The sequence below is a fragment of the Leptinotarsa decemlineata genome, unplaced genomic scaffold, assembly GCF_025532065.1.
Source record: "Leptinotarsa decemlineata unplaced genomic scaffold, Ldec_3_MD MMD2_tig00003335_RagTag_RagTag, whole genome shotgun sequence".
In the NCBI taxonomy this organism is placed as follows: Eukaryota; Metazoa; Arthropoda; class Insecta; order Coleoptera; family Chrysomelidae; genus Leptinotarsa; species Leptinotarsa decemlineata.
Window position 1 is genome coordinate 3,729,642 of NW_027412587.1, and position 16,719 is coordinate 3,746,360.

General features: G+C 33.0%; 1 protein-coding gene across 7 annotated transcripts in view; it reads left to right on the plus strand.

Annotated features, from left to right (window-relative positions):
* LOC111505218 (uncharacterized) overlaps positions 1–16,719 on the plus strand; it is a 110,621-nt gene that overhangs the window by 67,521 nt on the left and 26,381 nt on the right. For all 7 annotated transcript variants that reach the window (XM_074177961.1, XM_074177963.1, XM_074177965.1 and 4 more), the window contains 3 exons: positions 1,380–1,562; positions 1,617–1,914; positions 1,975–2,106. In XM_074177961.1, coding sequence (XP_074034062.1) covers positions 1,380–1,562; positions 1,617–1,914; positions 1,975–2,106 — 613 coding nt within the window. The remainder of the gene's footprint in view (positions 1–1,379; positions 1,563–1,616; positions 1,915–1,974; positions 2,107–16,719) is intronic.

Genomic DNA, 16,719 nt, shown 5'->3' on the forward strand with positions numbered 1-16,719 from the left:
GAAAATAAAGCATCTTTGTAACAGCCCTACGAAACACATTTTTCAAAATTGTCGTACATTTTCTTCTTAGAATTACATTTAACATTAACATAACTGTTATTACAAATTCCACTTGAGGTTGGATAATAAAGTCAAATCAATTTTCTTATTTTTATTTGAATGAATACAGGCCACATGGTTTTGTACCAGAATATATTTCAAATTTCCCTCCAAACATGTACTGAAACTGGTGGAATTTCTGTCACATTGATATTTCCAAAATGAGTTGGTACAGGTATTTTGTCTGACAGAATTTCAGTTCTATGTGTCTGTGAACACACAATCCGTCTCAAGTCTACCAACTCCTGTAGAACTAAACAAGTATACTAGAGGCTGTATTATATATGTCAAAAATAATTTCAGTATATTTAGTGAATACGGAGAAACCCATCGGCATAATACACTTCACAAAAGTTTATTGAAACCTGACAAAACAAAGTTGACTTTCATTAAGAAATGATTCGTTGCTGAATAATAATTTATAATTACTTCTGTTCCTGAGGCATAAAAACACAAGTATTTTAAAAAATCATCCTCAATTATTTTTACTTTCAATAGACTAGTATTGATTACTGGAGTTTTATAATAACGATATTAATGACAAGTTCAATTGATTATATATCTGTATTCCTGACTTTGTATGTATTCCTATTCTATGTACTTGTATTTCTATATTTTCATTGCGCCAATTTTGGCACATTTAATGAGGGTTATTATTAATAAATATCAACAACTGAAATTACGAACTAAAGGTTAAACTTAATAATAGTCAAGGTCAACAATAGGTTTTCCCGCGTTTTTCTCTATCAGAAATCTTTTTACAAATATTTGGTTCCGTGTTATGTCGTTCTATGAGTTGTAGTCTGACATTAGGTGTCTCATGATAAAAAAAAATGAGGATTTTCAGTTATGAATTTGATTGGCTAGATTCAAATGTTCCAAAAATGCATTGCACCAGTAAAATGGTTAGAATTCGACACTGGGGGGACATAAACAATAGAATTTCGACTTCGAGAGGTTAATGGCGTTGAATGTTGATTTCAGTTAAAAAGTATAAATCGTTTTTTGTGTAACGATTTATTGTTGATTGTTTTTTTTTTTTTATGATTGGCAATTATTGTGCAAGGTGAATTGTTTCCTTACTATATGTGAGTAGTACTTCTTCAAACTGCATACATTTTCTGTATTCAAAAGTGACAATTGAAAACTAGAGTGTCAGTTTCTTCATTAATAATTGCGTGTCACTATTGACAATGACGAATTTGTTGATGTCATATTTGAAAAAGTTACTCAAAGTAACATGAAGCGGAATCCATATTACAGACCCATATTTTTTGCAGCATCCTTGCTTGATGACGAAACTTTATTATCTCCTGCTGACAGTATAAGCTATTCAGAATCTGAAGAAATTAAGCGGAAGTTAAACCGCAGTTCGTCCAACTCCAAAGATATCAATGAGAAATTGACGCCTCCTTCTCCTGGCACTCCAACGAATGCATCAAATTCATTATCCCTTTCAGACGGTAAGGAATTGCCAGTCTTCTATCCTTTCTTGATAAAATTAGAGTTTAATGTAGGTAAAGAAGATTTTTTGATAGACGACGAGATTGCCGACCAACCGGCTCTCATTTTCGAAGACACTTTATCGATGACTCAGGAGAACAACTCTGAAACCATTATGGAATCGACTCCGAAACCAAAACGGAAAGTTCCAGCAGGTTTCGAAGGGAGCCCCTTGAGCTCCAGGAGGGGAAAGTTCTTGCAGAACAGGACGGGGTCGCTGGACACGTTGTCCCCCTGCGAGAGCATAGCCAGTGACGATCTCATGATGGACTTTTACTTGAGTCAAAGTAGCGGCTTGGATGATTGTGACGGGTGAGTTGCACATACATTTTCTGGAAACTCAGATGATTATTGCTTTTTTGTGTCTTTCAGTCAGAGTAGTGGGTATCCATCAATAAGTGATACATTGATCCAGAAAAGTGAAAGCGAAAATGCTTGCCGAGGATTGAGGGATTGGAACAGTCTTCTTGGAAGGAGCTCGGGCCAAGAAAAACAGAAAAGAAGGTTAGTGGTTTTGGGATTTCTATTTTTCAAAGCAAATTATGAATTGGTTTGTTTTTTTTATCAAAAGCCAGCTGTTGCTAAGAATTTCAACTTGAGACATTCTTTTTGAACCAGATGATGATAATAAAAAGTTTTTTCAAATATTTGATATACTTTCAACTTTCATGTATATTGAATTATACAAGTCACTCTTTCTATGTTTCTTCTTCCATACCAAATATTTTTGAAGGAAAGTCAAACAGATGAAGCGAATAAGTTTATTTTACGAAGTCTAATACATGTTCACCAGTGAATTCATTTCTTAGTTCACTTGAAATATGATCACTATTGGATGTGTACAACTTCACATTAAACGTTACTGAATAAATAGAGTGATGGCGATGTTAGTGCTCCTAGAGCTATCGATATATGTATAAAAGAGAAATGAGGTGATAATAGGTTCGTTCCAACCTTGAGTCACAAACAGATTTCCAACTGTTTGTAAATCGTTGACAACGCGCATGTCTGGTAAATATTGGTTTCTGATTAATTTGAAATTTCTGATTGGAACAGCTGATAGTTCAACTGAAGTTTGGCATGGAATTTCAACATAACCTTTAAAAATAATTTGGGAAAGAAAGTTTTTGGCTTTCTACTACTCCATCTTAATACAAAAAAAGGGGATGAGGGAATCTTCCAAAGAAAGGAAGGAAGTAATCAATTTGAAAATAAGTAACTCTATACATGGATGTGTAGATCATGCAAAGAAGTAACTTTCAGACACAAACTGAAAGAATGTCCTCCTGGAACAGCGACTTTCATATAAACATTGAATTACACGAAAGAAAAAAAAATTCTTTCAAAACAAATACTTCTATATGAACACTGAATTATACAGAAGATACTTTTCTCTACTCAGTTTGTATTTCAGACATTCCATGTCTGACGCTGTCTGACGCCATGTCTGACGCTGGTTGGAACGAACCTAATGTCTGATGTTCGTCTCATTTGAAACAATCTGTATTTTTTGTGAAACTTCATTTGAGCGATTTTATAATGCCAGAGGATGAAACCAGTTCAGTCAGGTTGGACAGATACGCATGTAATAATAATAATAAATGATTTTTATTTTACGCTGCGTACTCTAGCAACCACAATTGAAATATAAAACATTACAAAAAATGGCATGGGATAAATTGATAATAATAATATTTATTTGAAATAGAAATTCTAATATACAAAAATTCTAATAATGACTATTACATATAATTATTCGGTTAAATGAATGAACATCATCTTTTTTGGGTCGGTCGGTAGCCAGGCGGTTCGACGTGGGTGTTTTGTTCACTTACTCGAATTGACTGCCGTGTTAGTCGGTGGTTCAAGCCCCAGTCTGAACAATCGATTTTCACTTGATATCGTCCAACCCGTGTTGGGAATCACACGGTAAAAGTTAAGACTTCGTTAATCCTTAGCTCGCACAATTTTCGACTTCTGAGGGTTGTCGTTTGTAGGGGTACGACAGTTGGTAAACGGAAAAACAGATTTTAAAACAGATAGATGTTACTTAATACAATAGTTTGTGAAACAATAATATATATACAATACATGATGAAGGCTATTTTTCATTCATGTACCCCAGAAGATTGCATTTGAATGAACTCAGTGTTGTATTAGTCTTTATATGAATGGGTGGTTTATTATATTGAGTCAATTTTTTGTGAAATAAAGAATTCATGTTTTTTTTTGTAATCGGTTCTATTAACATGAAAGTTTGAAATTTCTCTGGTCTGGTAATGGGGAATGTTCCTCCTGACAAAATTCAAGTAGTTATCATAAAAGAGCTCTAAAACAACCCATTTTGAACTTATCATTTCAACCTTTTTCTTAAAAAAAATATTTAAATACTTTAAAAAGAGGAATTAAATAATGCATTCAACATTTAAAGTACTGGGACTATGGTACTCATTTTTAATTGAAGCGTTATTTCACCAGTTGCTAATATAGTGATAAATTTTTCAAAAATTCACTGAATGAAATATATTGTTGCAGCATGATATATGAAGGATCATTCATAGATAGTGTTGTTATGATTGGGAATGTCAAAATTATTAATAAATTCATGGTTTCTTGGATGTATCTGATGTCTAGGAATAAGTTTTTTCACCAAATAAGTGGGTTGTTGTTTTTGTATCAGTTTATGAATGAAACAACCGAAATTCAATTCTCTTCTGTTTTGCAATTTAAACCAATTTAATTGAATAATGGAAGAGGTCGCATAATCTCTGTAATTCAAGCTGAATATTAGTCTAATGCAAGTGCAAGAACAAGTGAAGGATTCCTCATTCAATGTCCAAAGATTGCAAGTGCCACAAAAGGTATCAGTTCAAATATTTGCAGCTAGACAAAGTGAGTAGACATGTTTGGGTCATTCTTTCAGTGACCCGTTTTGTATTTTCATTGCGGCTATTAAAGCTCATAGTAGCTGATCCAACATCAACATGCGGATTTCCAAGACACAGTTGCTTTGTCCATGGGCTCTAATTTAAATCACTGAATAAATCTACCTGGGTATGTCATTCACAGCCAAACTATTCAATGTATAATGAATAAATGAATCACGTAATACACTCCAAGTTTAAAATCTCATTAATAATAGAGTTACTCTGAGTATTGTGACTTTGTTAACATTTTTAAAGATGTGAATTCTTGTATTTTTTGGTTCTTTTGATTGATTTGTGAGATTTCATTAGTGTTTGATCCTTACGGTTGTATCATTTTTTTGGTTGTGTATATGTGTTGAAATGCTGTTTCATTTTGAAACCTACCTCTGAAATTTCGTTTAGCTAGCACACAATCGTCTAGATTGTAATAGAGGTACTGTCTATGAATTTTTAGATTCATAGTTACAAGCAACCACTTGGCTGGAATGTTATCTTATGGAATATTCTCTTAATATATCCCTTATGAATGCATTTTTGCTTAGGAAAGGTGATTTTTTTCACAGCAAAACTGTTTACCTAGATATTATCCCAAATACGTAACACATTTCACTGAATTTCAATCAAGACGGTGTAATAAATTTATATTTTCTCGAATAACAATCACAATTCTGAATAATCAGAAGTACAATATTCTTCTAGACTCTAGTTTTTTTTTATCTCCTGAAGATACCAACTTGGTATTGAGTATTGCATATCTGGTGATTGGAAAAAGTACTTTTTTTGGATACCAATGTTGAGTTGGACAATAATTCAATAAAAAACATTTTAATATAATAATATTTGTTTGGGTAGACTTATATATAATTTCATTAACAGTAGGGAAAGGATTTTACAGTTTGCTCTTTCGACTCAACATAACTTAGGAGCTGATCGTATACAGCCATTTCCAGTAGTTTCTCCATTCCTGGTAAGGTGTTTACTGGACGGAATTCTCCCGCTTTATTAGTATTTTTGACTTTGGGAACAGGTACTATTATGCTAGTTTTCAGTTGCTCAGGAAATTGCCCATATTGTAGAGAGATATTTATAAAATGTAACAAAACATGACCAATGACTCCAAACGTAGCTTTAATAAACTTGATATCTAAGATTTCTGTTCCAGATTCATTTTCCAATCTAATAACAATTCCTGTAAGATCTTTCAATTCAAGTTGATTAAAACTTTCGAAACTAGAGACCGCCGTAATTTCACCTTTCCGTGAAGTAGTAATCTTAATTGATTTAACAATTTCTTCTAAGCTGGATTCAAAATATTTGTTGAAAGTTTCTGCTATTTCAGCTTCATCTCTAAGGATTTTTACTTGTCCTTCTTCTTCAAATTCAATATTGTTTGTGTCAACTGTATTAGACTTAATATTAATTAGCGATTTAATGGTTTTCCACATAAGTTGTTGGTTCTTAGAGCTTGAATCAATTTTATTGTAATATGATTTTTGCTTTTTAGCTTTCAGTAAATTAACTACATAGTTTCTTAGACTTTTATATCTTTCCCAGTTGTGTTTAAAAACTTGGTATGCTTCATCTCTTTGCTTAATTATGTCTTTTAGGTCCTTGTCAAACCATGGAAGACTATTTTGGTGAGAAGAATACCTCTTGACTGGAGCAATTGTGTTGACAGTATTTACAGTCTTATTAATAAAGTCCTTATGAAATCGTTGAATGTCAACACAATAGTAAATAATTATGGTCAATTAATTCGAAACAAATTTTATTCATGTTTTCGTTTCCCAAATTACGATAACTCTTTAGGGTTTTTGGTGAGTTGGATATTCTATTTAATAGGTTAACGGAGACTAAGGAATGATCAGTTATTTTGGGTATATTCTGAACTACTGTTTGAAGTTCAAAGTTACAGTTGACATAATCAATTAAGCTTGCATTAGTATAAGTAATTCTAGTACATTCTTCAATACTTTGATTTATTCCAAACATATTCAATAGATTTTTGATGCGTGTCAATTGAACTTCATTACTTTCAAAGTTAATATTAAAATCTCCAGCTAATATAAATTTTGATTTTGATTGAGGAAGATCTTCGCATATATTTTTAAATGATCAATAAATATTGTGTGACTTGCATTAGGTGTATGGTAAAAGGCACCAATTAACACTTTTACATTATTATTGTATTTTACTTTTATAATTAGACATCAATAATTTTTTTCTAAAGTATAGTTCTTGTAAATGGAGTATTGTAAATGAGATTTTTCATATATAAGAACCCCTCCTATATGTCGGGAAGATGAATCACATCTAATTGTTTTATATCCCGTTAGCATTCTTTCACTGTCCTCAATGTCAACAGTGGTAAGTGTTTCACTAAATAATATTATTGATGATTGGTATGGTAGGATGGAATTAATTATTTGGTCTCTGTGTGCAGTTAAACTTTCAATATTTCAATTGAAATCATTTCAATCATTGTCACAGGTAAACAAAATTCAGGTACTCAATTAAGTTAAGTACCTCTGTTATTACCTACGGTGGTGTTATATAAGGGCTAATGGTATCGATCATTTTTAGTTTAATGTACCTATAAGTTTGCAAATGTCCATGTAGGACGAAACTGCAGTAACTTTAGTTACAAATAAATGTGGTAAAAAGCATAGAAAGTTCAATTTCTCATTTTTCATATATTTATCAATAAGAACTCATTCAAAACATAATTGAGTTTAGTTATTTGTAATGAGTTAATAAATCTAGATTCGACAAATTTATTTTTTTCATGGAGAAACCTAACTGCAAATTCTTTTTTAAATTTTTTCAACTTGAAATCAATTTTTGAAGAAGTATACATGAACTTCAATCAATCATGGCCTGATACACGAATATTATGTCTGGAGAGAGCTGGGTGGTAGTGGATTTTTTTTAAGATGTACAAGCATGTCACGAAAATCCTTAATGCGATCTGAGAGTGGTGCTTCACAGACAGGGCGCTGTTTTCCAAACAGGGATTTATATTTTTAGTATTCACTCATCATTGAATCTGAAGAAAATATAAATTAACGAGCGAGCTGTTGAGATGGTGTCATCAGGGTGCAAGAGTTGTTGAAGTGTTCTAGATACAGGTTATAGAGATGACAGTGCCTACCTTAATTTTTTTCGTTCATTTAGTTAGAAGTATTCTGAGAATGAAGGCATTGATTGTTGAGCAGTTTAATTGAGAAATAGTTCAATTTTTTTGTGCTCGTGTTATCTGTTAGAATTTTAAACGCATGTGACAAAGAGTGATGAATTTGAAAACCATATTGGTAGTATATTGGTATTTTATTTCCTGTCTTTTCCAAAATTATTTTTGATTATTTTCTTCAGGTGAAATGAAGTTATTTGACTAAATCTTCATTCAAACTATTCAAATTTTTTCATGGATTCGTGAAACGGGACGGAGGTAGTTCCCGTATTATTGTTCAAGAGGAGTATGAAATATTTATTCAAAATTTATACTTTGAGGTATTAGTTTGGAAAAAGTGTTTAGAATGTGTTTTTCCGTTAATCAGATGTGGCCCACTAACAAACAAGAACTCTTAAAAGTCGAAACTTGTGCGAGCTGAGGACCAACTTTCGCACGGCACTTGATTGAATGACAGAACTAACCTCGAAACTACTCAAGCTAATTAACCCGCTACCAAATGACAAATTCAGTAATTTGACCTTCAAATTTAAAAAATGTTTTATTTCATACAATAATCACTCATTGATTGATATGCAGAGTTCTGTTACACTTTCCCTTTTTAATATATGTTATACACAGTTTGACAGTGTAATTGTTTGCTATAGGAAAAATAAAGAGTTCATAATGCACCGTTTTTTTCCATTTGTAAGTTGAAAACATTACTTGGTTTCTTCTTGCATAAAAAAATAGAGAACCAAAGAAAGACATTTTTCAAATCAAATGAATTTTTTTGAGAAAGAATTTTGGAAGTGGCCAATCATAGTCCAAGCTGAAAGATAACACTGGACTCGCTTTTCACCAACCAGTTTGGTTTATTTTTAGGAAAAAGTTATTTTCAACATTTGGAAATACGTATCAACCTCATTATAAAATTTTTCATGCCAGATAAACAAATTTTAGAATCTCGGAGTTTTCCTAATAACATTTTTTTATATTATCCATAAGCTAATTATTTCTGTTGTTTCTACAGTTGATAGTTTCGAACGTTGAATTATAGTTGATAAAGGGCATTTCAAAAAGCTATAAATTTTTGTCAAGATTGTTGAAGATTTCTCGAACAATTATTGGTATTTTAATCTCCCACCCTAAAAAGTTATCGATTGCAATTTTAATTTCTTTCAGATTGTGGAAGCTGAGAATCCCCAGAAAGGTCGATATAAAACTCTGATTTACTAAAAAATCTTTAGTTAAAAAAATAAAAAGTAAAGATCAGTATTCAATCTGTGCAAGTGCGTTGAAGAACTGACCGAAAAGAAGTTGTTATCAAAAAGCCACTGTATGGTATAACTTTTTGTTTAAGAGTACATTTTGTAGTGGCATGCTTATACATTTTCACTTATCTGATTAGTTTTTTATTATCGTCTTATTTATAAATAGTAGGCAAAAATTTACAAAACTCGCGACACGTGTTTCGCTATACAATAGCTTCCTCAAGCATAAAACCCTTTATGGTGAAAATCGCACAATAAACGGTATTAATTAGTTCTAATATGGATTTTCATCAATTATCGGCCAGTTCTATTCGAAAATTTACAAGTTCGACAAGTTGTTTATAATATTGCTTTCGTTTCATTAATTTTTTTATAGTGTAATAGATTCAAATACCCTTTAAGTTGAAAAAAATTAATGTGAAAATTGTCTTTTCAAAACTTTTCAAAAAACTTCAACCATCACTTCACCTCCATTATTTTCCTTCAGAAATATTTCGTTAATGTAGACCCTATTTAGGTACGCCACTGATTAATGCAATAATTTCCTTCGGAAACCACGGCAACGCCGTAAAACAATTGTAGCATAAACTACCTTTGTAATAGAGACAGGTGAAACAGTTGCCAGTCGACGGTAATCTTATCTGGTTTCGCCTCGATACAATTTTTTCCATTAATTCGTTTATGTCATCCGATAGGTCGGTGCGATTTTATGTCGAAGATTCCTACCTCCGTATGACACACGCGATGTTTTGATACGTTTTTTAGTTTGTTTCTCAATCTGTTGTCGCTATGAGTAACTCTACCAAGACTATGAAAGACAACGTGAACAATATCAAAAGTGCCAACGGATTGATACCCGTGAAAATTACTTATCAGAATGGGTAAATTATTTTTCAAACATATTCTTTTGATGTCTCGTAGTTGATGCAATTTTTCTATTAAAGGTAGCAGATTTGTACTATTCAAAAAAAATTACATTTTCGGCAATTGGGTTGTAAAAATATATATTTCTCATAATTTGTCTCGGTGTTTATTTCGATATTTGAGAAGTTCTCAACAGAAACAATCATTCGCTGCTATATTACGTCCATTATATTAAGTGAAAATTTATCTGTTTTTCTTTTCAGCCCAGGCATTTTCTGATTTGAATCAATTTCCAAAAAACTACAAAATTCTTGAATATAACCAGTTTTTTAACCCTTTTTGATCCATTTTTCAAAGTTTTGAGGTGTTGTTATTCAGTTTTTGTATATTTATAACCTGAGTAATTATTTTTTAGTTCGTATAATTTCTGGACAAATCGTTAAAATCTATTTATATTTATTTATATATACATACAAATGTTGCAAGCATCTAAGTAACAATAATGAAAACATTTGCATGCTTCATAAACAAAAAATACTTGAAGGCATTTCTTGTTGTTTAATGACAACACACTATTTGATACGAGTATTGCTTTATTTCAAAATATTCTCATGTTAACAAGTGACTATATTCATCAATTCAAAATAGTTTTCACAAATGAATTACAAAGGGAAATTGAAAATTTGTTGGAATATTTTGTTGTCTTGCAATAATTACAATTTTGCTATTTCTGGTGATAATAAAGTTAGTTAATTCGTCAAGCGATTCATGATCATTTTTCATGAATAGAATACTTTACTTTTTCTATGACTCATAAGATTCATTTGTGAGCTGTATCCCGAATCGGAGTCATACCATTAAATTTCATGAGAAGTAACCTAAAGTAAGCATAATTTCCATTTTTGTAATTTTATTCAATTTCAAGTGAGTTCGGACATGAGATTTAACTCAGGTCCACTGACACATTAGCCCAGAGTTCTAAACCACTATTCCAAAAAGCTGCTCACAAATTGGTGTGTCATAGGCTATTCGAGTTTTTAATCAATTTCATTTTGTTATTAAGTGACGAAATTTCGAAATATTGAATTTTTTTATACATTACAAATGCCACTATATATTTGTATAGTGCAGTACATACGTTTTCACTGTCCGAGTCCATGTTTTTATACTTTTTTGTTGGAAACATGTTTCAAAACGGACTGTCGGTTCAATAATTAAGTTTGAAGTAGGAAAATCTCGGGGCTTAGGTTAGATTAGGTCCAAAGTGAGTGGATTTATTAGACCCTCCACTGCAACCCGCAAGGGTTTATCGTGGCTCACACCTATTCATACTCGACCAAATGAACCCAACTTCTTATCGAAGCCGATTAGTTTGTATAGCGAGTGATCTTTCAGGTCAGATGGTAAGAGTACGGTTCTGCCGAACTCTAAAAACTTGATTCGGTCCCCAGCGGGGCAGGCACAAAGTAAGTGTTATACTGTTTCATCATTTTCAAAACAGAGGCGACACACACTGTCTTCCGACAGCCCGAGTCTCTGCATATGATGATTCAAATGACAGTACCTGTAAGAATGCCTGTTTAGACATCGTAGTTCATCCCTACTGTAGTCCAACAACTGCTTGGTATCAAGCTCCGAAGGGTGAATAAACTCCTTGAAGTAAGCCAATCCTGGAAGATTCTGCCAGAAGTCCATGAATCTTCTTGCCATCCAGGTGTTCAATGTTTGTTTGGCAAGGCCTAAAGCGATGCCAATTACAGGTTTTGGTCCGATGAAGATGCTTGCAGCACTCTCCTTTGCAAGGGAGTCAGCAGCTTCATTGCCTTCCAGGCCAGTATGGTCAGGAATCCAGACCAGAGACTATCTGTTAAGTCTTCCTATCTAGGAGAGACGTTTTTGGCAATTTGTACCAATTTATACGTTGCTCGGTAGAAGCCAAGAGCTTCCAACGCCGCTTGACTATCCAAGAATATTTTTGACTTGTGTATGTGGTTGGATTTATCCAATCTTTTCGCACACAATTCAATGGCGTAAATTTCCGCTTGAAATACAGTCGCATAGGTTTCTTAGCGGGTGATATCTCTGTTCTGGGGCTGCGACTAAAAACATCTGCACCAGAACCAGAAGGTGTTTTTGATCCATCTGTGAACCAACAACTGTCTGCTCTAAATATTTCCTTCTCCTGAAGGATCCAGTCCTCTCTACTCGGGAACAGTACTTTATAAGGCAGTCTCGGGGATTACTTGCGATTGAAAATTGAAAGAAAACTAGTTATTATTTGCTCATCTGGGATTGGCTAGAAGAGGTTATGAATCTGATCAATTGTGATTGGATCGAAGATGTGATTATGGGCCATTTTGGCTACGGTCAAAGAAAAAATCATCTTCATTTCATTTTCCAAACTCTCCATTTCATGCATTTTCTGACTGAGAATCCGTCAGATAAGTAATCGGTGACTTAATTTATTGATCGAAATTGTACTGATAATTGTGTGGGTTTATCTACTGGTATACGTGGACTGTTCAAAAAATGAGGTGAACGTTAAAATTTTTTTTTTTATATTTTTCTATGTTGGTACACTCGTCTCGAACATGTTCAGTTTTAGCTGTTTAACGCGTACCAAATTTTGTGTAACAAATGGAATTAGGTGTACCAAGACACTTGAAATGTTGACAGTTGCTTACGGTATTATACTCTGAGTCAGAAAAATGTTTACAAGTGGTACAAGCTATTTACAGAAGGTCGAGAAGATGTAAATGACGATGCTCGACCTGGACGTCCCAGCACAACAACAGCCCAACAAAATGTTGAGAAAGTGAGGAAAATTGTTCTGAAGAATCATCGAATCACCACTAGAGAAGTAACTGAGGATGTTGGCATATCGGTTTGCTCTTACCATGCATTTTTTTCGAAAATGTTGGGCATGAAGCGTGTGGCAGCAAAGATCGTTCCAAAATTGCTGAATTTTTGAATGACTGTCTCATGAACGTCGCTCAGGAATTGTTGAATGGCGTCAAAGGCGATCCAGACTTGCTTGAAGGGGTCATGACTGGTGACGAATCATGGGTATGTGGTTATAACACCGAAACCAAAGTTCAATCATCCTAATGGAAGAGCCCAGGAGAGTCAAGATCAAAAAAGCACGCCAAGTTCGATCCAATGTCAAGATTTTGCTCACTGTTTTCTTCGATTTCCGTGGCGTAATTGCTCAGCCACCGTATTCACCAGATTTGCCCCCCTGCGACTTTTTCCCATTCCCAAGATTTAAGAGATCCATGAAAGGACAGCGTTTTGCGACTATTGAGGAGATTAAAAACCGAATTGCTGCTTAGTGTATTATTTCTGAGGGGGACAAAATAGAAATTGGTGAACAAATAAAGATTTTTTGAAAAAAAAAAGGAAAATTAACTTTTTTTTAACAGACATCATATATAATTGACAATGATTTGCCGTTAGGATATAACTTTTGGATAATTTGTAATAATTTTGTATTGTAAAATCGGAAATATTTGTGGCGATTTATATAAAGTTCATAGGTGGAGATTGAAAACTTATCCGGGGGCCTATAATAAATAATTCTCATAAAAAAATAGGCACACGTTTCATGTGAAAAAACAAGATTTTTGACTTTTTACTTCTCCATCATTGAACAAAAAATGTGGTGAACTTCCAAAGAAAGGAAGAAAAAAACTAACCATTTGAATGTGTATAGCTTGACATAAGCAGATTTGTCTCTTCCGGTGACATAAAGTCGTTAAGTTATGCAAAATATTAGTGTTTTGTATCCAAAACGGTTCTGATGAGGTTCAAAACTTCGGAGTACACCATTGAGAATGATAGCGTTCTATGTAAGTGAAATTTTATTTCGGCGCTCTTTAATACATCGTGTTTCGTTTAATTTCTGTTTCAATTCATTAATAAGTGTTTGTAGTACAAACTGAATTGGCAAAATTAATTTTTGTGTAATTCAATGTGCATATTGAAGTAGTTGTTTCGAGAAGATTATTTTGTTCCAGTATGTATTTGAAAGAAACTTCTGTGTACGTTCTACATATCTTTTCAAATAGTTTTTATTACAGTTTTTTTTTCTTTTTTTTTTGTTTCCACATTTTTTTATTTAGTAAGCCAAAAAGTTCTTTTCCCAATAAACTAATCTCTCCAAAAAAATTCTCTTTTTAATTATAATGATCACATGTTTCAATTTCGTATTGTTTTCACCAGTACTATACACTCTTTCTCTTTTAATAACAACAAAATAAAGTTGAGTTTAATTCATGAGTTTTTCAAATTCACTTCGAAAAGTATTCAAATTGATGTTTCAAATGTTGGGTTTTAATTTTTAAAGGGGTTTGTTTCTAATTCAAATATTGGCAACACCTACATCAAGTTGAAATAATTTATACGTACCTAGATATTCTACTTTAAAAAAGAAAAATTATTTTTATAAATCAACAATTAAGGCAAAATATAAATTATAGTTCAATACCACCTCCACAAGCCACATAAACAACAGTTGTTTTGTTACTTATTTATATAGAGGAAGATAGGTTAGGTGCACAAAATGTCATATGTCACAGAATGTCTCGGAACATAAGTAAATAGCCTCTGAAATATGTCATCTTTGTTTGTCTCATACAGGTAACAGATTCATTGTTCTTTATTAGCTATAACCGATGTTGCCAAATGGTGAAATAGAAACGAATCCCTTTAAATGTTGAATGCATTATTTCATTCCTCTTATTTAAGTATTTAAATATTTTTTTTAAGAGAAAGGTTGAAATGATAAGTTTAAAATGCGTTGTTTTAGAGCTCTTTCATGAAAACTTCTTGATTTTCGACAGGAGGAACATTCCCCATTTTAATCAATGCAATTTTCATACTCGTATCATATCGACTACTTGATGATACTAATGATATATCTAATGTGATTAATGCATTAGTTTTGGTGATAGTGTCAAGGGTAATAATAATAATACTTCCTGATACTCTTTTGTGGCATTCCTTTTATAAAGTTATCAGTCGTAAATTTTAACGGTAATTTTTTGTATTTACCGAAAATAACCCATTGTTCCATATAGTGCACATTCACGTGCTCTGTTGCAGACGAACTCAAGTTTTTAAACAAAATTATTCATTGATTTATAGCGTCAGCAAATAGTATTTTCGCATATTTTGTTTCCGAAGAACAAAACAGTAACCTGATGCGCAACAACGCTTCTGTTGCACAACACAAGCAACGTTGTCTTCAGAAGAAAACAATAATGAGGCGGAAAGATGCTCTCACTGCCGTACCGAGTGGGAACAAAGTTGTATAACGAAATAACGTTATTTACTTGCTTCTTGTTCGCACGCACCAGTGGTCTTCATCGGCTATTTATTATACAAAAAACACATTATTAACTTTCTAAAATCGGCCATTAACCAATCACTGAATAGTGTAATTGATCTAGCCATTTCAAAAGGAAAATTAAAGACAATTATTGTCCATTGATAGGGTCTGCCGAGGTGTCGGAGTTAGTGGTGCGTTATTGGTGCCGTTATTGGTAATGATGTTTGAAAAATATCAAAATTCTCAAATTATTAAACGCAAAATTTAATTTTAACCAGACATTTAAACATTTCAATAAAATAATGTTGGAATTTCAATGTTATTAGTAATCGGTGAAACTTTAACTTCTCAACCAAAAATTATTATCAATGAAGCATCGTTGAAACTAAGGAGTTTGATGTAGATTGCGCTGTGCCTTATTTTTTAACACTAGTGCAATCTAAATAATCTTATGCAGTTGAAATTGCATATGGACTGAATATATTAAAGACATTTTTCAAATAACTTTTCTCGATATTTTGAGAAATAACTCCACTTTTGGATTTTTTAGAAATGAATAAAATTTGACAGATAATAATGATAATAATAATCGCCTTTATTTCTCATATAAATTGTACACTTCTATTTGTGCTATTTGTGAACATGTACTAAAAAACAGGGGAAAAGGGCGGAGTTCATTTCATTTGGACACAAGACTGAAATGTTCATCCGCGCAACCCCATCTCGGGACTACATTTTTTTGGATCACTTTTCATCTCGATCCAAGTAAAGAGTGATGTCAAGTCAAATTTTAATTGAAATCGTTGATAAAAAAAATCACAAATTATTTGGACTTAACTGGTCGCGTAAGACATACTGTAAACCGATTTGGGGCATCCGCAATTTTGATACCACATGAGCTAAAAAGTCTCGGACCTAACACATAGATGCCGCTAGTCTAATGCATTCACTGCCTTTTCAGTTGGAACTAACCTTCAAAAGAAAGCTGTTGAAATTTCACGATATTCTACTAATAAATTTGTGAGTTCTTGTTTTTATTTTACACCGCTTCTTGGTAGGAAAGTACCGTTCAAACGAAGCAATGGCTTGAAAAGTGTTATAAGGACTCCCCTTCATCAGAAACAACAATTAAACGTTGGTTTGCTGACGATGATGCAGAACACAGTGGACGTCCAAATGAGGCAATAACATCAGAAAACATGAAGAAATCCACAAAATCGTTTTAACTGATCGAAAAGTAAAGTTTCTTGAGTTAGCTGGCATTGTAAAGATATGAAAAGAACGTGTTGGCTTTATATTACATAAGCATTTGACTATGAGAAAGCTTTGTGTCGCGCGAGCCCACTGTTGACCAAAAACAAGAACATGATGATTTTGAGCAGAGTTTGGCCATGTTTAAACAAAACAAACCGGTATTTTTGCGTCGATATGTGACTATGGATGAAAAATGGATCCATCACTTCAGTCCGCTATCAAAACGACCGTCATCTGAGTGGAGAGCAACTGGTGGACCTCGTCCAAATCGCCCGAAAGCACATTAATCGGCTGGATGTG